Source organism: Petromyzon marinus, unplaced genomic scaffold (assembly GCF_048934315.1).
Source record: "Petromyzon marinus isolate PM22_M1 ecotype Great Lakes invasive population unplaced genomic scaffold, UKy_Petmar_22M1.pri1.0 PM_G_Scaffold_32, whole genome shotgun sequence".
Taxonomy (NCBI): domain Eukaryota; kingdom Metazoa; phylum Chordata; class Hyperoartia; order Petromyzontiformes; family Petromyzontidae; genus Petromyzon; species Petromyzon marinus.
In genome coordinates this window covers 2499540-2523467 of record NW_027422895.1, presented here as the reverse complement: position 1 = coordinate 2523467, position 23928 = coordinate 2499540, and the positions used below count along the sequence as shown (strand labels likewise).

Genomic DNA, 23928 nt, shown 5'->3' with positions numbered 1-23928 from the left:
ATAATATTGGTCGCGAAAGCCTACGTGTTAAACTCAACATAAATAATATGTCGAGAAAACCACGTTTACGCATCTGCGTGAACGTGGACACAACGTTGCGGACATAACCCACCCCCCAAGTCTATCACTGTGGCAGTCAGAGTGATGGCGTTGGGGGCAGGGTGTCTCTTGATTGATGAGGAGCGAGGGACGCACGTGGGGAGGGGGGCAGGGCTTTGTGGAAAGTGGCTGCAGGTGTGTGTGGGATGAGATCATCTCGGGAGCACGTGGACTCGTGATGAGCACGCCGTGATGACTAATTTGACAAACAACAAGATCTATAAAAGGGCCCTCCGCTGACACTGCGGGGGTGTGGATTCCACTGCCTGCCTGCCCGCCTACCTGCCCGCCTGCCTGCCTGCCTACCCGCCTGCCTGCCTGCCCCACCTGCCTGCCCTGCCTTCCTGCCTGCCAGCCTACCTACCTGCCTGCCAGGCTGTGTACCTGCCTGTGCACCTGCCAGGTGAGACTGCCGACGACGGGGAAACTCGTCCACGGCCCGTGGAGCACGTCCCGAAGTGTCGCACCGTTTGCAATCGGAATGGCGCCACATTGCGGGCGAGTTTTTTTTCGTCTTCACGCGAAAGGATTTCGCTCCTTAGCCGCTTCGCCCCGAAGGGAGCGAGCGAGTGGTCAAACTTCCGGCCTTAAAAATATAAATCTGATGAACGTAGGTGGAGTCAATTCTTGACCCGATTTCAGTTCCCTCGCTCACGGCCAACGCCAGTGACGATTATCTGAACCGGTCCTGGGCCTCCCCTAAGTATACTCGGCCTCAAATGAGCACACCTGGTGCGATGGGTAGACCTCGCCACAGGGGAGACAAAGGCGGCCGAGCGTGGCGCCGCTACTCGCTAACGGTACTTGCCTCGACGGTCTAAAGCTTGCACGGGGGACCTTTGTCTTTGTGTGTGCGTGTGCAAGTGTTTCACGGTGGGGAGCATGAAACTCCCCGGCCCATCGCGCTCTTCAGACGATACCGGGGAGACTCATCATCCTCACATGCCCTCACCCCCCTCCACCAGCAGCCACGCTCCATTGAGACTACCGTAGTTTCAAGCATGTAACCCGCAGAAATTCAGATAGCCCGCACCTCCATATACCCCGCATGCATTCATAGATTTAACGTCGTTACCGCAGCTTAATTCCATCGTACCCACCAGAGTGACGGCAGTCGAGTTGGTCACGATCACTGTGGCTAGGAGATGTTAACTCCCTCGCCTGGTACGCAAGCGGTCGTGGGTTCGATCCCGCGTACCACGCGAGGTAATGAACATCTCCCAGCCACCGTGGTGGTGATGATGATGATGAGCGAGACGTGAAAACTCAAAACATACGGCAGCGGGCATCGTCAGGGTCGAACCCACGACCTCTTGTGTACCAGGCGAGGGAGTTAACATCGTCACCACCGGGCCGCTTCTCTTCTGCGCAGCGCCGCTGACCACGAGGATTTCGATGGATCCCCTGCGACGTGTGGACTGGTTCCCGCTGGGGCTCTGCGCCTTGGCACAGCTGTGGGCAGTCGCCAGCGCCTCCTTGTGGTGACCGCAAGCCGCCGCCACTGCCGCTGTCTTCGTCCTCACTGCTGCGATGAGAGCTCACAAGTTTCGACGTCGATTTGAGCAACCTTCTTACCTTGCCTCTATTTTGCACACTCAATACGGTTGTTGTACGGGATTTTTTTTATCATGTGCGTGTATATACATCACATATACAGTATCTAGCGCGGTATATTGGGGCACCATGGTGGCTAGGAGATGTTGACGACCTCGGCTGTTATGCAGGAGGTCGTGGGTTCAATCGCGACCTTGACACATGCCGTATATTTGGAGTTGCTATATTTTCCCCGTGGTCGTCTTAAGAATTTTTATTCCGGGGTCCTCCGATTATTCCCTCCACATTTAGAAGCACGCGTTGAGAGTGTTTGCCTACTGCTGTAAGTGTCAGCGTGATGATCGCCAGGTCGCCGCTGAGGAAAGAGTCACTTGGCTCGGCCGGGGTCTTGCGCGCTAAAAGACAATCGCTTGTTTCCCATCCTGCGCCCATGTAGCGTCCTCCTCTGGCGTGCGGCACGCACACGCACAGTCGGAGACGATGCAGTCGCAGGAGGCACCGTCTCTTATTTCCGTTACACCAACTCCGGCCTCTCTCGACCACGCTGCCGTACAGCCGCGGCCCAGACACGACCCTGAACCGCGTTGCGTCGACCGAGACGACCAACCGCTGTCCGGCCGCACAATTACCGGTGAAGGCGACAATGAGAAGAAGAGTCCATTCCCAGTACCGGCAGCCCGGAGCGCTCTCACCGCTGCTTTTATATTGCCCCTGGCCCCTGGCCTGGCCTGGCCCCGCCCCTGGCCCTGCCCTGGCCCCGCCCCTGGCCCCACCTCCCTTCTCAAACCAACCAGAGGGTTCCAGGGGCCTCCCTCCCTGTGAGGTCTTCCGTGACCCTTGCCCCGGTTCCTCCGCCCTGCCGGCACGCAGCGGCCGTGTGTAGACTCTCGACGGCGTGAGTGCACTCGCTGTCCACAGCAGTTGCCGCCGCTGGACAGCGGTCGGCGCTGTGTCACTACACAACTTCAGAGAAGAATAACTCGTGTGTGTGTGTGTGTGTACATCGTGTAATATTCAAATTTACAAATCTGTAGAAATTCCACAGATATTTGCTCTATTTAACTTTTTATCATGTAGCACTTTTTCAGGAGAGGCCTGGCTATCGCACTTTATAGCTCAAGCAAGTGGCCGATATCATCATCACGTGGTGATTTATAGCAGCAGCCAAATCACTCCAAACGCGTAGAGACGTTGATTCTAAACCAGAGGGACCTGGAGATGAATCCACGCAACCATGGGGAGAGACATGCAAACTCAAAACGTACATGCAGCAGCAGGCATTTTTTAAGGGGTTGGGATCGAACCCACAACTGCCTGCGTACCAGGCGAGGTAGTCAACATCCCCCGGCCACCGTGACTTCCGCCCCCATCCCTCTGCAGGTCGCTCGCACTGTGGGCCCCCAACTTTGACCCCTCCGAGTATCGGCTGCTGTGCATTTGGGTGCCGGGGCTGTCTCCCGCACAGCGCAGAATATGCCTGCGGCACCGGGACCACGTGGCGCACGTGGCCGAGGGCGTCCACCTGGCGCTGTCCGAGTGCCGGCACCAGTTCCAGGGCAAACGGTGGAACTGCACCGTGCCTGGCGCGGAGGACGCACTGGACCTCGTGGCTGAGTCGGGTAAGGGGTCAGAGCGAGCCCGCCACATCCACTCGCACCTAAGGTGCCCGACCGCTTCCCCGAGACACGCACACAGAAGCTTTTTTTGGGGGGAAAAGGGGGGGGGAGTCGCCCGGTCGCCCACCTCCCACCCCTACGCGACTCTGCTTCGGAGTTCCCGCGTTCCTCCTCCAGGGGTTTCCCCCTCCCCTACGCGACTCTGCTTCGCAGAGTTCCCGTCCTCGGGCAGCGGGAGATGTCCGCGGGCGGCCCAAGCGGCCGCCCCGTTATCCCGATGGCAACCGCCTTCGCTCTGGGCCAGTGCCAGGCTGCGGCTCGCTCACTTCACTGCTCCTGATGCTCCTGGCACGCCTCTTGGGGGTCCCGGACGTCCCACCGGCCCTAGTTCGCTCCCCAGGTCGGCCGCTGTAAAAGCAGCGATCGTAATACCCGTCACCTGATCGTTTCCCTGTCCCGAGATCTATTCCGCGGAGTTGGAGACGGCGCTCGGCTCCTACCCGCGGCGACGATCCCCCTGGTCCCCACTCGTGTCGGTCCTTGAGGGTGGGAGCTCTCCCCAGCCGCTCGTGCTGCTGCCGCTTCTGAGCTGCGCGCCCCCACGCCGCCGATTCGGGGGCTCTCCTTTCGCAGGGCCGCGGAGCCCATTGTTCGGTCCCCGGGCAAATCCCGTGAGAGCGGTCTGTCTCTAAATAGGCGACGTTTTCCCTACCACCTGCTTGGCGTGTTCTCCCCCAAAACCCCTTCCCACACCGGTCTGGCCGCACCGTCTCCAGCTGACGGGGCGGGCTTCACGCACGACGCCCCTCTGGGAGTCTCCCCAGGCTCGCGCGAGGCCGCGTTCGTCTCCGCCGTCACCGCTGCCGGAGTGGCCCACGCGGTGGCGCGCGCCTGCCGCCAGGGGGCCCTGCAGGGTGCTTGCTCCTGGGTCGTTCCCCACGCCATGAAGCTACCGCTGGATGCTCGGCGGGGCGGCTCCGGAGACGACGTCGAATACGGATACCAATTCGCCAAGTGGTTCGTGGATGCGGGCGATCGCAATCGTGGCAGCGGGCAAGGAGGGGAGTCTTTGGCGTTGAATTTGCACAACAACGAGGCCGGCCGGCTGGTGAGTGGGTGAACGGGTGGGTTGTGCATGTGTATGTATTGTCATTAAAAAAACAAATGTAATGGAAAAAAGTTATTTTTTGCGATCAATGCAAATTAGGTTCGGCTTCATCGGCTCGGGTTGTATTACCAATCGTGATTGATGCAATGATTCTCGCTTTAACTTTCACCGGTTATATTCTTGGTTCTTTCGGTGAAGTCACGTAGAAGGGAAACAATAAAATAATAAAAAATAAAAATATGAACATTAAAATTCTCACGACGTTTCGACTGCAACACAAACAATCATCATCAAAATTTGAAGAAAAAAAACACAACTTTTTCCAAATTTTCTTGCTGTGGCTTTCACACCTGATGATTGCTTGTGTTGCAGTCGAAACGTCGTGAGAATTTAATTGGTTATATATTTATTAATTATTTTATTGTTTCCCTTCGTGACTTTACCGAAAGAACCAAGAATATGAATCCTTGCAATCACGAAAGCTTTAAATCAAAATTTTACCGGTTTATGTTTCAAGTACAATAACGTCTGGTCGCAGGATACAGTTCTTACATTTAAGATTATTGTTATGCATGAATCTTGATTTGAAGCTTTCGCGACTGCAGGAATCCACACCCCTTTGGGTTCTTTCGGTAAAGTCATCACGGAGGTAGAAAAAATAAAACGTCCACGCCGTTTTGATCGCAACACCACAAAGCGGTCGTCTTTAGGGCGAAAAAACATAACCCAGCAGTTGAACTGCTGGAGCAGCGAGAGAGCCGTTACACACAGCAAGAGGTGATGTTTGTGGCGAAGGGCACGCTGGGTCTGAGCTGGAAAGGAATTCCATCCCCGGACGCAGGCACAGGTGCCGTCGTGACGTCACCGCCACTTGTTAGCGAACGGCGGTTGGTAGTGGCAATTATGATGGTGGCGGTGAGTGTGGTGGTGGTGGTGACGATGATGACGGTGCTAGTGGTGGTGCTGCAGGCGGTGTACAATCTGGCGTACATGGGCTGCAAGTGCCACGAGTTATTTGGCACCTGCATGCTGAAAATCTGCTGGCAGCAGCTCGCCGACTTTCGCAGCGTTGGGAACTTTCTGAAGGTGAGCTCACGGCTGCAGGTGATGAGACTGCACCCAGAGGAGGTGAGTGTGGGGTGGGAGTGACGAGGATGAAGCCTTCTAGATTTGAAGTTTCATGACCGCAAGGATCTTTCGGTAAAGTCACGGAGGTAAAGAAAATAAAAAATAAAAATATTTAAAAAATCACGACGTTTCGATTGCAACACAAGCAATCGTCATCAGGTGTGACAACCACAGCAAGAAATTTTACTGAAGTGGGAAAGAAGCCGGAGTCAAGGGGTTTATACTGGGCATGGTGGGGGTGGGGGAACCATCACGTTACCATACATAGCAGGCGTTACCAAAAAGATTTCCAAAATCTTAAAAACAAGCACAAGATCCAGGTCCGATTCAGTACAGTACACAATCCCTGATCTAATCCCATCTGTGAAGGATGTCATTCCTGACATGCAATACCCTGGAGTTTACAAACTGAGTTGCATTTGTTTCGATTGTTACATTGGGGAAACGAAATGTCATGTCTCAGACCGTATCCGCGAGATTTGAAACACGGCTCGAACTAACTTTTCCGCCGTGGCTTATCACTGCTACAACGCCGTGGGCTCCCATGAGACCAAAGTGCTCTGCAAGCCGTCTGGCTACCATCAAAGATTTGTTCATGAAGCCATCCAGATATACAAACACAGACATAACTTCAACCCAGAGGACAGATACAAACTGAGCAATCATTAAAATGTGTTATTAACCAAGTAAAATTTAACAGTTCATAGTTGTTCCCTCTTATTTACCGGATGCTAGTTTATTTTACAGAGTTAATTACATCGTCAGCGCTTGGCAGTGCGGCTATTTTGTTGCGAGTGCCACCATCCGTGTTGGCGGCAATCGTTGTAGATGCGTGGCTCTCTCCCCACTGGCCCCTCCTCCCGCACCTAGAGCCCCGCCCACTCCCCCCCCCCCCCCACCATGGCCAGTATAAACCCCTTGACTCCGGTTTCTCTCCCACTTCAGTAAAATGTTCTTGCTGTGGTTGTCACACCTGATGATAATTCCTTGTGTTGCAATCGAAACGTCGTGATTACATTTTTTATCTTTTATTTTCTTTACCTACGTGACTTTACCGAAAGAACCAAGAGTGAGGATGAATCCATAGGAGGGTTACAGACGGGGGGGGGGTGGGGGAGGGGGGGGGAGGGGGGGTCCCTCACAGCTAAGGGAGCTCCCCACATTCACTCAACAACCACCACATCCCCTGATGACGACGATGATGGTTGCTGCAGGAAAAGTACGACAAAAGTTCCGCCGTGCAGCTGGTGAGCCACAACGGTGGGGGTGGTGCCGGAGGCGCCAACGGCAGCAGGGGCGGCGCCGCCCGCTGGCCCCGCCGGCGTCTGGAGGCGGTGAACGAGCGGTTGACGGCGCCCACGGTGAGCGACCTGGTTCACGTGAACGCCAGCCCGGAGTATTGCGAGCGCGACGAGACTGACGGCGTCCCCGGCACGGTGGGGCCGCAGTGCAGCGTCACCTCGGAGGGGGCCACCGAGGGACGCTGTGTCACGTGCTGTGACAGAGGATACGACACCTCTCAAGGTGCGCATCTCACCCCACCCACCCCCCCCTCCACTCCCCGAAAATAAACTAAAACTATTCATTAAAAAGCGGCAACTATTTCATATTACACAAAATCCGTGATCTAATCCCATCTGTGAAGGATGTCATTCCTGACCTGCAATACCCTGGAGTCTACAAACGAAGTTGCACATTTGGTGATTGTTACGTTGGGTAAACGAAACGTCATGTCTCTGACCAGATCCGCGAGCACAAGGCAGATCTGAAACGCTCCAAACATACAGCAGCGGTCATTGTCAGAGTTGGGATTGAACCCACGACCCCTGCATATCAGGCGAGATAGTTAACATCTACTAGCCACCGTGATGATGATGAGACGCAGACTCCAAATATGCAGCAGCAGGGGCCGGCATCGAACCCACAACCTCTGCTGTCTCTCTCTCTACATGTGTGTCACATTTCAGTGAAAGGACATTTTCTGAATGTTTCTAATCTGGTATCGAGCAAAAATATACAACTCAAACGTAGCAGCATTTATCGTTGAAATTACGGACGGCCGAAACACGGAATTGGGAGCCCGCGATCTGAAACGGAGTCAGCCATTTTGATTCCGCTCAGCCACTCGGCTTTCCACAAATAAACCACGGTAAAAAAAAATGATCTCGTCCAGGAGCATGAACCGTTGGAACAAACTCCGGTCATCTTGGTAGCAGCGGCTTTTTGGCTCGGCCATCGAACAAAGGCAGTGGTCACTGCATCATAGCGCAGCGCTTTCGGATGTGCTTCTGCGGCCGTCTGGAATGCTCTTCCGATATTAGAAGGCGCTTAGATTTAAAGCTCTTCTTTAGAAGCACTTTTAGTGTTTGCCCTTCCCCCGCACCTCCTGAGCATGGTTAGCTATGTACGGTGTGAAGAAGTTCAGCATGCACACTATACACTGCAATGCACGACTACACTATACATCACACACTATACACTACGCTGCATGCTACACTATACAACTATACACCACTCTACACTATTCTACACTACTGTAATGTCCCTCGGAAAACTTGCCTTCGTTCTTTTTTTTATTAGGGCGCATCGTGCAGATAACATACTTTCATATCCTATGGTACTTCGCTATGACCAGCATATACAGCGCTTGGGCTAGGATAGAAACAAAAACTTGGGCTAGGATAGAAACAAAAACTTGGGCTAGGATAGAAACAAAAACTTGGGCTAGGACAGAAACAAAAACTTGGGCTAGGATAGAAACAAAAACTTGGGCTAGGATAGAAACAAAAACTTGGGCTAGGACAGAAACAAAAACCTGGGCTAGGATAGAAACAAAAACTTGGGCTAGGATAGAAACAAAAACCTGGGCTAGGAGAGAAACAAAAACTTGGGCTAGGATAGAAACAAAAACTTGGGCTAGGATAGAAACAAAAACTTGGGCTAGGATAGAAACAAAAACTTGGGCTAGGATAGAAACAAAAACTTGGGCTAGGATAGAAACAAAAACTTGGGCTAGGACAGCCACCCAAGCAACGCCGGCACGGAGACGGCGGCGTCAACGGCGATCGCAAAATTGCGATCAAAAAAATCTCGCGGTCAAAATGACGACGGTTCTCGCGTTCGTTTCGCACCCTCGCCCCGTGCTGTTCCCCCCCCCCCCCCCCCCAGTCACGGTGGAGAAGCAATGCGGATGCAAGGAACAACTCCACTGGAACGTCGATTGCGAGCTGTGCCCATGGACCGATCAATTCTTGTGCAAGTAGCCTCAAACCGCAGCCTAGGGGTGGCCTCGGCTGAAATCGGACTCCATCTGGTTTCAGCCCCGGGTCCTGCGGGTGTTTGGTGACCCCCACGAAGTTTGTTTGGGGCACCACGGCATCCAGCATGCCCATCGCTACGAGCCACGTTACACTATACATTACACTACTACAAACGCTACACTTTGATACGCTACACTTCACTGTCCTACTATACACTTGCCAACATCCGCACGTGGTGAATTTCCACAATGCAGAAGCACCGTTGTTTTTGACCGTCACCACTTGAATGCGGTTAGTGACTAAGTGGCCTTGTTGTTCCTTTTAACTCCGTTCTTGTTAACGCCGCGTTTTGCCAAATGTTAGAAACATTCACTCGGCACACTGAGGATTCACAGTGCGGTTCGGTGACCCCTACAAAGTTGTTTAGGGAGCCGCCCCTGCAGCATCCGTCATACCCTTCACTGAGCAGCGTTGCACTGTATACACTTCACGCTACACTTGTAGACAACCTTGCCTATTAAAGTAATTTTCTGTGTGTCTATCTGTGTGTGTGGACGTCGGGGATGCGTTCCTGAGTATCGAAACGGCGTTATACCGAAGCGATTGATAGTGTGATGGTGGTGGTGGTGGTAGTGGTAGTAGTAGGTGGTGGTGGTGGTAGTGGTGGTAGTAGTAAGTGGTGATGGTGGTAGTAGGTGGTGGTGGAGGCGAAGGGGCTGAGAGGCGATGGATAACGAGAGAGGACGAACGGTGATGCTGTCAGCGACGTGAGTGTGGGGGTTGAGGCGACGCAAATCGGGTGGCGATGTTAATAAAGTGACGACCTAATTTGCGAAGCGACGTTAAATCAGAGCAGGGGTCGGGAACCTATGGCTCGCGAGCCAGATGTGGCTCTTTTGATGATTGCATATGGCTCGCAGATAAAACAAAATATTCTCACTTGTTTTAATCCATCCATCGATTTTTCACTGCGCATGTCCTGTTCAGGGCTGCAGGAGCAATTGTCCATTATTTTAATTGGATGATACTGGCCTACGTTTGCCGTTGCTGGGTAAAACAGGTAAACGCCCCCTTTTGAATCAGTCTGAGACTGCGTCTGCTCGGTCATTAGCTCAAAGCTAACCCTTCGACGAAGAAGATGGCGAAAAGAAAAAAAGACGACGAGTATCGTACATTTCAGGACGAATGGACCGAAGAATTCGCCTTTGTGGAGAGAGCGGGTTCTGCGGTGTGTCTAATTTGCAATGACAAAATTACATCGTTGAAACGGTCGAATGTAAAGCGGCACTTCGACACGCGCCACGCTACCTTTGCATCAAAATACCCTGCGGGAGACAGCAGAAAGAAAGCGTGCCAAGAGCTTCTGAGCAGGGTGCAAGCTAGCCAGCAGCAACTCCGCGTATGGACCCGGCAAGGTGACTATAATTCGGCTAGCTTTGCTGGTTCTTTAGCAATAGTGAGGAACGGAAAACCATTCACAGATGGCGAGTATGCTAAAACGTTCATGCTGGATGTAGCCAATGAACTTTTTGATGATCTTCCGAACAAAGACAAGATAATCAAACGGATACAAGACATGCCTCTGTCGGCAAGAACTGTTCATGATCGTACCATCGTGATGGCAAACAAAGTGGAGGAAACGCAAGTGAAGGACATAAATGCAGCGCCGTTCTTTTCTCTGGCTTTGGATGAGTCAACAGACGTGAGCCATTTGTCGCAGTTCAGCGTGATTGCAAGATATGCTGTCGGTGACACACCGCGCGAAGAAAGTCTTGCTGTTCTGCCATTAAAAGGGTCCACAAGAGGTGAGAATTTATTCAAGTCTTTCATGGAGTTTGCTCAAGAAAAAAGTCTACCTATGGATAAACTTCTCTCAGTGTGTACTGATGGTGCTCCGTGTATGGTGGGGAAAAACAAAGCATTTGTGGCGCTTCTCCGTGAACATGAAAATAGACCCATCCTAAGTTTCCATTGCATTATACACCAGGAGGCACTTTGTGCTCAGATGTGTGACAGGCAGTTTGGCGAAGTGATGTCGCTGGTCATTCGTGTGATCAACTTTATTGTTGCCCGAGCCTTAAATGATCGCCAGTTTAAAACACTGCTGGATGAAGTTGTAAATAACTATCCTGGTCTGCTTTTGCACAGCAATGTGCGTTGGTTGTCAAGAGGGAAGGTGCTTAGCCGTTTTGCGGCTTGCCTGAACGAAATCCGGACTTTCCTTGAAATGAAAGGCGTCGGGCATCCTGAGCTAGCCGACACCGAGTGGCTCCTCAAGTTTTACTATCTCGTAGATCTGACTGAACATCTGAACCAGCTCAACGTGAAAATGCAAGGCATTGGAAATACAGTGTTATCCCTTCAACAAGCTGTATTTGCTTTTGAAAACAAGCTGGAGCTTTTCATCACGGATCTTGAAACAGGTCGTTTACTACATTTTGAAAAACTGAGCCAATTTAAAGATGCATGCACAGCAAGTGAGCCCATTCAAAACCTTGATCTCCACCAGCTAGCTGGCTGCACATCCAGTCTCCTACAGTCCTTCAAAGCACGCTTTGGAGAATTTCGTGAGCACACTCGTCTTTTTAAGTTCATCACCCATCCAAACGAGTGTTCACTGAACACAGCCGACCTGAATTACATCCCTGGTGTCTCCGTCAGAGATTTTGAAGCAGAAGTGGCTGACCTGAAGGCCTCAGACATGTGGGTGAATAAGTTCAAGTCACTGAATGAAGATTTGGAAAGAATCACACGACAGAAAGCGGAGTTGGCGAGCAAGCACATGTGGACAGAAATGAAAAAACTCCAACCCGAAGACCAGCTGATTCTCAAAACTTGGAACGCGCTTCCTGTCACATACCACACACTGCAGCGTGTGAGTATTGCTGTATTGACCATGTTTGGATCTATGTATGCATGTGAGCAGTCATTCTCACATCTTAAAAACATCAAGTCCAACCTACGATCACGTTTAACGGATGAAAGCCTCAACGCTTGCATGAAGCTTAACCTCACCAAGTACCAACCCGACTACAAAGACATCAGCAAATCCATGCAGCACCAGAAGTCGCATTAATGGTGAGTGTTATAACAACATTATTTAAAAGAATAAATTCAGAGGCTTATTATACTGACATTTAGTTGAATTCACTTTTAAAATATATTATATGGCTCTCACTGAAATAAATTTCCAATTTTTTTGCTTTCATGGCTCTCTTAGTCAAAAAGGTTCCCGACCCCTGAATCAGAGTATCACTGTAATTTCTGTGCGTTTTGGATCTCGATTAAGTCGGCTGTAGTGTTCATGATGGCGTATAGTGGTGCACTAGTTCTGCATCGATTGCAAATGATAACCAAGGGGGGGGGAGGGAGTGGGCGTACTCATGGATCCCGTAACGCTCTCCAGCAATGCCTTATCCCACTGGAACAGTTTCATTATTGATAAACTAGAATCGCGCAACATTCGCGAGTTTCCCCTCCATCTGTCCATACGCGCAGGGGCGGAGCCAGGATTTTTACTTTGGTGGGTTGCTGACTTCAACATTCTGAGATATCCAGTTTATGTTTTCCAATGGGCGCCACAAATGTATGAAACACATTTTATTGGATTTGAACGCGGAGTTTATTAATAGGTCGGAGCCGCTGACGTGGCTAATAAGTTCGATAAGTTCGAATGGCTGCCGCTCAAGCAGCCTGCAGGGCAGCACAAGGTGACATCACAAGGTGGCAGCCTGCAGGGCAGCACAAGGTGGCAGCCTGCACCCTTTTGCAGCAGCCGCATATCCAGTTACCCCGATGACCGACTTTCCCAAACTTTCAGGGGGGGCTAGGCCCCCCCAGCCCCCCCCCCCCCCGTGGCTCTGCCCCTGCACGCGCATGATGCCTCCCCAAATCGGTACGTCAGACGACAGCAAAAAAAAACCAACTGGGTCCGGAGTGTAAATAATGATAATTAAATTATCCAGGAAGTTACGCAGTGTCACGGGGACTCTCCACTCAGTAGGGCACCTTCGACATTTGGGTGTTTTTTTATTTATTTTTAATCGCAGGATATTGTCAGCCAATGAGTGAGTCGTGTGAACAAGCGTAGGAGGAAACCTGAGCACCCGGAGAAAAGCCGCTCCTTGTGCGAGGGGAGAAACACTCCACCCACGCCTCTGATTTTGCACGGTTGGCTACGTACGGTGCGATCAAAAGCTCAACGCGCGCAGCATTTTTATACGAACGGATAGCAACCGAAACGCATGGCGGTTAATCCACGATTGCTGCACCGCCTTCTGCTGGCGAGCCGGGGGTTATGGGCGCCTCCTCGACGCTCACGGGCGAGGGAGTTTCGCAGCATTCGTGCGGTGATCCACCTCCCCATCGCTGCCGCCCGCACGCGGCCCGCATCACGGGTCACGTGCACATCGGCCGCCGCCGAACGATCGTGAAAGCGCTCGCACACGTGACACCTGCGTCTGTGTGGCTGTGGGTGGGGGGGTTTTTACGATGTCAATTTTGGAGGGTTCATCGTCATTAAGTGACCTCGCCCAAACATCGATTATGAATCATCTTCATTAACTCCTCATCATCATCGTCGTCGGCAGCAGCAGAAACAGCAACTTTAACTCTCAATGCCATCGTTATCACGGACACCGATTGTGCTCACTTGTTTTGACTTGGGTCGTAGGTCGTAGGTCAGATATAGCCCATCAATAGTACCGGTCAGAATGTGCCCTTGGCTCTGTATGACCAACATGACGACCAACACTGACTCGCAGACACACGGGCAATCAACGCTACCAATGATGTCGTGTAAAATTATGCCCACAATGATGAGGCCGAGTTGCCCATGGCTGGAATGTGAACTCACGAATTATTGATTGATTTGGAGACACGCAGCTCAAACGGCCAAGTTGAGTCCCTAGCCCCGGTGAGAGTGAGCGGTGTATCTTGTTGACTCCTGTCCATTTTAATTGATACAAATACGACACGGTTCCTAATCTCTCTGGCTTGCGTGCCACCATGGGAGATGGAAAATTCGGATTTAGTAGGACTCTCCTCCTCCCTCCCACTCCCCCTCCTACCCTCCCTGCCTCCCTTGACCTTCCGGCCATGGACAGTTCTGAAGTCAGAATAATAAATTGGTTCCCGAGTAAAGGTCACAGAGCTATACTCTTTAGTTTTTTCGGTAAAGTCATGTATGTAAAAAATAAATAAAATATATGATAACTAAATTTAGTTTGTAAATAAATAAAATAAAATAAATGAAAATTACATTTAGTTTTATTTTATTTATTTTGAAAATAAAACTAAATTTAGTTTTCATTTATTTTATTTATTTTTCACCTACGTGACTTTACCGAAAAAACCAAAGAGTATGAATCCTTTCAGTGATGAAAGCTTCAAATCTGAAGAGTCATTGAGCTAATTTGTTTTAAAGGGTGCTGCGACTCTGCCCGCAGGCAACATCAAATCCATTTCAAGGTTACATACACAACATTCAAATAAACTCAATTCAACATCACGCGCCTTGTCCTCTGATGACGAGAGATGTAACAATAAGTTATTTAGCGATGTTGTTTTATGGGTTTATGTTATTTACCAGTGCGGTGGGGGGGGGGACCCTGCATGCGTTACCGTCCAGTCGACCTTCCTGGCAAGGGGGCTGCCCAGTGGAGAGAGAAAAACCCCGCGGGATTTCCACCCCCGGGGGATCCGCAAGCCTCGCGTCCTCGGGGGGATGGAACGCGAAAATCCACGAGGCAACAAACTCCCAGAGCCCCCCCCCCCACTGCCCCCCCGTGGTGGGGGGACCACTGCCACTTTGCGAGCACCAAATAGTGGCGGTGGAGCCTGCAGAGAAGACCTCGGTGAGTCCCAGGACCGGTTACACAGAAACACAGAGACACACAGAGACACTACACACACAGACAGAGACACACACCACACAGAGACACTACACACACACACCACACACACAGACACGCCACACACACACAGACACGACACACACACCACACACAGATACACACAGACACAGACACACACAGATACACACACACACAGAGACACTACACACCACACACACAGACACGCCACACACACCACACACAGACACGCCACACACTACACACAGAGACACTGCACACACACAGACACGCCACACGCACTACACAGACTACATACACACACTACACAAACACATACACGCCACAGACCACACACAGACACACCACACACACACAGACACGCCACAAACACCCCACACACAGACACACAGATACACACACAGATACACACACAGACACACACACAGACACAACAACAACAACCGCCATTCGCCACTAAGTGGCGGTGACGTCACCACGACGCTTGTGCCAGACCATGTGCACCTTGAGGCCACGTGAACTGTCGAACGCCCGCGGGCAGGAGGTCACGGGGCAGACCCAGGTGCCACGGGTCGACTGACTGAGATGACTGGCTGGTGCACCACCTGTGCCCCCTACTGTGTCAACCTGCTGTGCTTTAGCCACCCGGCGCTCCGCTCATTGTTGTGAGCATCGCTCCTCCGCCCTCCGTTGTTGTTAGAGGGCGACTGCCTCCAACTGCCCAATAGCATCCTTCACGAGCCTCCTGCACAGAGGCCGATCTTGACACCGCTCGTACCAGTCATCGGCAAGTCCACTCAACTCCACGTCCTCCTGTACCACATCACTCCATCTCTTCTCTAGCCCGTATCGCGCCCGTTTAGCCCCCTCGATCCGGCCGAACAAAAGCTGTTTCGGCATGCGGTGGCTGGGCATGCGGGATACATGACCCAGCCAACGTTGCCTTGCCTGCCGGAGGAGCTCACCGATGGGACTTTGCCCAGATCTTTCAAGGATTTTTGAGCTCCTCACACAATCCAGCCTGGTTAAACCCAGGATGGATCGTAGGCAGGCCAGCCTAAATGTTTCCAACCAGCGAAGATGCTTCATTAAGGGGGTCCACGTTTCGCAAGCGTAGAGAAGGGAGGGAATGACCGTGGCCGAGAAGACCTGAAGCTTAGTGCGGAGCGACAAACCAGGTAGCTTCCACACAGCGTTACGCAACCGATGAAAAGATATTGCCGCTCGACTGATTCGGAGTGAGACCTCTGCTGTTAAACTGGAGCCTGTCATAAGCACACTGCCCAGGTATGGGAAACTCTCCACTCTCTCCACAACTGCCCCATCACCGAATGGGAGTTGTGGGGGTGGAGTGTCCGATGGTACAAAATATCCAGGCAGGTGCTTAGTTTTGGTGGGGCTGATGGTAAAGTCTCAGCAGCAGCGTCTCCAACTCCTCCTCTGAATGAGCAGCTATTACCAAATCATCAGCATACATAACGTGGTTGAGCAATAGGGAGCCATCACTTGACCGCACCCGGGCATCAATCAGCCTCCATTATATCTGTACCAAATGGAGATTCCCCCGGTACAGCTATTGAAGGCTTCATGAACTACGTGGTCAAAATAGATGTTAAATAATGTGGGAGCCAGAGGGCATCCCTGTCGCACCCCAAGGTGTACAGGGAATGGCTCTGACTCCCGGCCACGTAGTTTTACCCGGGCCCGCTCACCATCATGAAGGTCCTTAATGATCGTGAGCAGAGGGTCAGGGACTCCAAAAGCACGAAGAACAAACCCAGAGCCCAGGCCTACTGATGGTATCATAGGCCTTGACCAGGTCAATAAAGCAGAGATGTAGGTCTTGTTGGAATTCCCTACACCTCTGCTGTAGCAGACGGACAGAAAATATGGCATCTGTGCAGGACCGCCCTTTCCTGAAACCGCATTGGGGCTCTGCAAGCCTCTCCTCAGCGTGCCTGGCAAGGCGATGTTGAATAATCCTTGCCAGGACCTTTCCTGGCACACTGAGGAGTGAGATGCCCCTGTGGAACCGTCCAGTGGTCCAGATTGTTGTTATGATGTCATATAGGGCAGTCTGTGCACAAACGCCACCCTCACACACACAGACACAGGCACACGCACACACACAGACACACACACAGAGACAGGCGCACACACAGTGTGTACACACACACAGTGTGCACATACACAGTGTACACACATAGTCTGTACACAATTCTGTACACAATTCTAGATTTATTGCCTGTCAATACCGAATAGAACCAAAGAGTATAGTCTGTATACACACACACACAGTGTACACACAGAAACAGTGTGTACACACAGAAACAGTGTGTATACACAGTAATGTCCACGTTGTAGTTGCTGAGCTCACGCACCCAAGGGGTCTCTGTTCAAGAGATGGAGCAATGGAAAATGAATCTAAATCAACTTAAACTCCATCCCCGCACTGTGACGTCACCACTCAGAATGACGTCATCGGCGTGAAACACTGGGGGGAGGTGTGCCTCGCTAGTGACGTCATGTCACCTAGGTATTCACCCCACCCCCGTCCACCGCGCCCTTGAGCGTGACGTCACTGAAGTAGGCGCCTACTTCAGTTTCGTCTTCTTGCTGTGCTTGTCCCACCTGATGACGATTGCTTGTGTTGCCATCGAAGCGCCCTCATCTATTATTTGTAGATAATGTTTAGAATTTGCTACATTTTGACCCAGACGCCTGCATGCAACGACCTACTCGTCTTGAATGACGCAACAATAGTACGGTGTACATACACTGTTGATTTAAAGCAGGGGTCGGGAACCTTTTTGACTAAGAGAGCCATGAAAGCAAAAAAATTGGAAATTTATTTCAGTGAGAGCCATATAATATATTTTAAAAGTGAATTCAACTAAATGTCAGTATAATAAGCCTCTGAATTTATTCTTTTAAATAATGTTGTTATAACACTCACCATTAATGCGACTTCTGGTGCTGCATGGATTTGCTGATGTCTTTGTAGTCGGGTTGGTACTTTGTAGTCGGGTTGGTACTTGGTGAGGTTAAGCTTCATGCAAGCGTTGAGGCTTTCATCCGTTAAACGTGATCGTAGGTTGGACTTGATGTTTTAAAGATGTGAGAATGACTGCTCACATGCATACGTAGATCCAAACATGGTCAATACAGCAATACTCACACGCTGCAGTGTGTGGTATGTGACAGGAAGCGCGTTCCAAGTTTTGAGAATCAGCTGGTCTTCGGGTTGGAGTTTTTTCATTTCTGTCCACATGTGCTTGCTCGCCAACTCCGCTTTCTGTCGTGTGATTCTTTCCAAATCTTCATTCAGTGACTTGAACTTATTCACCCACATGTCTGAGGCCTTCAGGTCAGCCACTTCTGCTTCAAAATCTCTGACGGAGACACCAGGGATGTAATTCAGGTCGGCTGTGTTCAGTGAACACTCGTTTGGATGGGTGATGAACTTAAAAAGACGAGTGTGCTCACGAAATTCTCCAAAGCGTGCTTTGAAGGACTGTAGGAGACTGGATGTGCAGCCAGCTAGCTGGTGGAGATCAAGGTTTTGAATGGGCTCACTTGCTGTGCATGCATCTTTAAATTGGCTCAGTTTTTCAAAATGTAGTAAACGACCTGTTTCAAGATCCGTGATGAAAAGCTCCAGCTTGTTTTCAAAAGCAAATACAGCTTGTTGAAGGGATAACACTGTATTTCCAATGCCTTGCATTTTCACGTTGAGCTGGTTCAGATGTTCAGTCAGATCTACGAGATAGTAAAACTTGAGGAGCCACTCGGTGTCGGCTAGCTCAGGATGCCCGACGCCTTTCATTTCAAGGAAAGTCCGGATTTCGTTCAGGCAAGCCGCAAAACGGCTAAGCACCTTCCCTCTTGACAACCAACGCACATTGCTGTGCAAAAGCAGACCAGGATAGTTATTTACAACTTCATCCAGCAGTGTTTTAAACTGGCGATCATTTAAGGCTCGGGCAACAATAAAGTTGATCACACGAATGACCAGCGACATCACTTCGCCAAACTGCCTGTCACACATCTGAGCACAAAGTGCCTCCTGGTGTATAATGCAATGGAAACTTAGGATGGGTCTATTTTCATGTTCACGGAGAAGCGCCACAAATGCTTTGTTTTTCCCCACCATACACGGAGCACCATCAGTACACACTGAGAGAAGTTTATCCATAGGTAGACTTTTTTCTTGAGCAAACTCCATGAAAGACTTGAATAAATCCTCACCTCTTGTGGACCCTTTTAATGGCAGAACAGCAAGACTTTCTTCGCGCAGTGTGTCACCAACAGCATATCTTGCAATCACGCTGAACTGCGACAAATGGCTCACGTCTGTTGACTCATCCAAAGCCAGAGAAAAGAACGGCGCTGCATTTATGTCCTTCACTTGCGTTTCCTCCACTTTGTTTGCCATCACGATGGTACGATCATGAACAGTTCTTGCCGACAGAGGCATGTCTTGTATCCGTTTGATTATCTTGTCTTTGTTCGGAAGATCATCAAAAAGTTCATTGGCTACATCCAGCATGAACGTTTTAGCATACTCGCCATCTGTGAATGGTTTTCCGTTCCTCACTATTGCTAAAGAACCAGCAAAGCTAGCCGAATTATAGTCACCTTGCCGGGTCCATACGCGGAGTTGCTGCTGGCTAGCTTGCACCCTGCTCAGAAGCTCTTGGCACGCTTTCTTTCTGCTGTCTCCCGCAGGGTATTTTGATGCAAAGGTAGCGTGGCGCGTGTCGAAGTGCCGCTTTACCTTCGACCGTTTCAACGATGTAATTTTGTCATTGCAAATTAGACACACCGCAGAACCCGCTCTCTCCACAAAGGCGAATTCTTCGGTCCATTCGTCCTGAAATGTACGATACTCGTCGTCTTTTTTTCTTTTCGCCATCTTCTTCGTCGAAGGGTTAGCTTTGAGCTAATGACCGAGCAGACGCAGTCTCAGACTGATTCAAAAGGGGGCGTTTACCTGTTTTACCCAGCAACGGCAAACGTAGGCCAGTATCATCCAATTAAAATAATGGACAATTGCTCCTGCAGCCCTGAACAGGACATGCGCAGTGAAAAATCGATGGATGGATTAAAACAAGTGAGAATATTTTGTTTTATCTGCGAGCCATATGCAATCATCAAAAGAGCCACATCTGGCTCGCGAGCCATAGGTTCCCGACCCCTGATTTAAAGCTTTCGTGACTGCAGGGATTCATATTCTTGGTTCTTTTGGTAAAGTCACGTAGAAGGGAAACAATAAAATAATAAAAATATAAAACAATAGAATTCTCATGACGTTTCGACTGCAGTGAGAATTTTATTGTTTTATATTTTTATTATTTTATTGTTTCCCTTCTACGTGACTTTACCGAAAGAACCAAGATTATGTACATACACTGTTAAGCAGGCGGTGCGTATTTTTAAAAATAGCTTCTTGTTAATACGATGTAACCTGATGCAGGATATTTCACTGCAGTAATTAAATTTTGTTAATATGCCTGTCAATAATTAAGAATAAATACTTGTCTGATTGTGCGTGTACATGTAACATTTTTTCTATGAGTGTCAAACATTGATTAAGTGTTCAAATCTAGCTTAAGTGATGTTAGGACAAAGTGTGTGTGTGTGTTTGGAAGTAACCATAACTCGGGTGAGACCCGTTGTTCTTGTGATACAGGTCAAAGGGTATTTTTTGTGTTTCACGAAGCATCTGCCTCTGCAGCAACTCATCGTCTTTGATATAGGGAGCACGCTCGGATCATTCATAAGTTACAAGGCATACCACTTGAAAGTTACACGTATAGGAGGAGGTACATTCTCTACAACACGAATTGTAGTTTTGTCTTACGTGTTGACGTAGATTTTGTCTAACTGGGACTAGAAATGCTCCTTGCTGATTGACGTCTGGATGTTCGTACCTATCGGTTGAAGCAAACCCCACTGCTGTTGTTGAGACGCTGTGCACCAATAAGGGTCCAACACATTGACGGCCTTCAGGCCAGGAAAGTCACAACATTTGCACACGAAGGACGCATTCACGCAAGTACCCCATGCTCCGTTTTGAAGTTTTAAAATGAAACATCTTTGAATTGTGTTGTGTTTTGGTTTACATTATTTCTTCATTAAAAGTTCATTTTACATCTGGAAGACTTCGTTGAAAAGGACATTTCGCGTGAATTTTCTCTCCTCGTTAAGTAGACGGCCTTGCCGGGGGTTCAGTTCGATGCGGACTTTCACCTGGTAGGGGATCGCGGGATCGAGATATGGCGACACGGAGCTGCTGGCCATCTGCAGATCGATTCCAACGTAATCGAACGTCTGTCCCTGCGCCTCCGTCGTTCGCATGCAGGGGGTGCGTGTAGGTTTACAGCGCCCCCTGCAGGAAGACGACAAAGTGCAGCGTTCATCAAGGATAAAGTTGTGCGCTTATATTTTAAATGTTATTCTTTTATAAGGTGATGTTGATATCGAAAACTGACACATAGCTGACATGCCATAAATAGGAAATTAACTCTGCTTATTCGAATCAATGTATTCATATATGTTGATGAACTGTTTTCAAGCAGATTTTGTGTCTCTAACGGCGACTACAGGGACCACGTGATTGTTTAAAAATGTCTTTGATTATAACTATAATTGCCTACAATTCGTCATGTGTAGCTTATTTAGACTATAATGTATTCACTACCCAAAATGTATTTACTTGAAAACATAGAGCTGATGTTTATTCTTGGTTCTTTCGGTAAAGTCACGTAGAAGGGAAACAATAAAATAATAAAATATATATAAAACAATAAAAATTCTCACGACGTTTCGACCATAACACAAACGGTCGTCATCAGGTGTGTCGGTTTGAAGGCCGGAACGGTACACGAGGGGGTGGGTGGCCAGCACCACGCCCGACCGCCTTTGTCTCCCTAGTGGCGATGTTTACACACCGCACCAGGTACTCATTTGAGGCTGAGTCGACCTAGGGGAGGCCCGGGACCGGTTCAGATAATCGTCACTGGTGTTGGCCGTGAGCAGGAGCAGCGTAGCGCTAACCACTACACTATCGCTCCCCACACACACGCCTGCACACACACAAACACACCAGTACACACACACACACGCCTGCACACACACACACCAGTACACACACACACACCAGTACACACACACCAGTACACACACACCAGTACACACACACCAGTACACATACACACCAGTACACACACCAGTACACACACACACCAGTACACACACACCAGTACACACACACACACCAGTACACACACCAGTACACACAAACACCAGTACACACACACCAGCACACACACACACCAGTACACACTCACACCAGTAGACACACACTAGTACACACACACACCAGTACACACACACACATCAGTACACACACACACACCTGTTTTATATATTTTTTATTATTTTATTGTTTCCCTTCAACGTGACTTTACCGAAAGAGCTAAGAATATGAATTACTGCAGTCACGAAAGCTTTAAATAAAAATTTAACTTGGAAGTTGACAAGTAGGAAGGAGAGCGATCTGTGTGTGTGTGCGCGTGTGTGCGTGTGTGCATGTGTGTGTGCGCGTGTGACACTTCACGTGGCCTCAAGGTGCACCTAGCCTGGCACAAGCGTCGTGGTGACGTCACCGCCACTTAGTGGCGAATGGCGGTTGTTGTTGCTGACAAAAACAACTCCCTACCTCCACGTGGTGCCGGACGGGCAACGTTGTCGTGGACAGTGCTGTGGGGTGGAGGGCCAATTCCAATCGGCCTCTTCTCTCAGGGCATTTGCGACCACCATAGCGGCTAATTAATTGAAGGTGGAGGGGCTGGTAACCCCTCCACCTTCATTTACTTAATTGAAGGTGGAGGGGTTACCCACTCACCCACCCACTCACCCGCCCACACACATCCACTCACCCAGTCGCCCACACACCCAGCCACTCACAACAATCGCCACTAATTGGCGGTGACGTCACCACGACGCATGTGCCAGGCTCACGTGGTTAGCAGTAATTAATTAAGCCCCTCTCCACCTTCAATTAATTAACCCCTCCACCTTCAATTGATTACCACTAACCACGTGACCCTGGCACAAGCGTGGTGGTGACGTCACCGCCAATTAGTGGCGATTGTTGTGAGTGAGTAGCTGGGTGAGTGGCTGGGTGAGCGAGCAGGTGAGTGAGTGGGTGAGTGAGTGGGTGAGCGTGTGGGCAACTGGGTGAGTGGTTGGGTGAGTGGGTGGTGAGTGTGTGAGCGACTGGGTGAGTGAGTGTGTGGGTGAGTGGGTGAGTGAGTGAGTGTGTGAGGTGAGTGTGTGAGCGACTGGGTGAGCGACTAGGTGAGTGTGTGGGTGGATGAGTGGGTGGGTGACTGTGTGAGTGAGTGAGCAACTGGGTGAGCAACTGGGTGAGTGAGTGTGTGAGGTGAGTGTGTGGGCGACTGGGTGAGTGGGTGGGTGAGTGGGTGGTGAGTGTGTGAGCGACTGGGTGAGTGAGTGTGTGGGTGAGTGGGTGAGTGAGTGAGTGTGTGAGGTGAGTGTGTGAGCGACTGGGTGAGCGACTAGGTGAGTGTGTGGGTGGATGAGTGGGTGGGTTACTGTGTGAGTGAGTGAGCAACTGGGTGAGCAACTGGGTGAGTGAGTGGGTGTGTGAGTGTGTGTGCGACTGGGTGAGTGAGTGGGTGTGTGAGTGTGTGAGCGAATGGGTGAGTGTGTGAGTGAGGGAGCGACTGGGTGAGTGTGTGGGTGGGTGAGTGTGTAGATGAGTATGTGAGCGACTGGACGAGTGAGTGTATGAGTGGTTGGGTGAGTGTGTGGGTGGGTGAGTGGCTGAGTGAGTGGGTGAGTGAGTGGGTGAGCCAGCAGGTGAGTGATTGGGTGAGTGTCTGAGTGAGTGGGTGAGTAAATGGTTGGGTGAATGTGTGAGCGACTCGGTGAGTGAGTGGATGAGTGAGGAGGGGCACTGCGAGGTGGGGGGTGTACAGGGGGTGAGAGGTAATGATTATTATACAAGGCGGTCCAAAAGTCAGGACACAGTTTTTTGGGTTTCTCTTTAAGTTCATTGTGATTTTTCGAGTTTATAAAGTTTAACACGTAGGCTTTCGCGACCAATATTATTCATAATAAAGGTTTTTGGGTTAGATCGCGTTATTTATAAATGTGTCGTAACCCTCCACCACCCGACACGGCCAATCAGCAAAAAAAGTGTCACGTTGACAAAAGACAAATAGTTCACTACTTTAGCCCACCGGTGTGTTAAAGAGTGA

The 23928-nt window shown here is 50.1% G+C and overlaps 1 protein-coding gene across 2 annotated transcripts; it reads left to right on the top strand.

Moving 5' to 3' along the window:
• Positions 1–332: 332 nt before the first annotated feature.
• Positions 333–9304, top strand: LOC142915557 (protein Wnt-5b-like). Of its 2 annotated transcripts, XM_076061336.1 has the most exons (7): positions 333–502; positions 1472–1580; positions 3034–3272; positions 4046–4377; positions 5347–5463; positions 6720–7029; positions 8674–9304. In XM_076061336.1, exons 2-7 carry the CDS (start codon positions 1495–1497, stop codon positions 8766–8768), a joined length of 1179 nt encoding a protein of 392 aa, XP_075917451.1. In that variant the 5' UTR covers positions 333–502; positions 1472–1494; the 3' UTR covers positions 8769–9304. The 2 variants fall into 2 exon arrangements, with proteins under 2 accessions (XP_075917451.1, XP_075917452.1); XM_076061337.1 differs by lacking the exon at positions 5347–5463.
• Positions 9305–23928: the final 14624 nt, after the last annotated feature.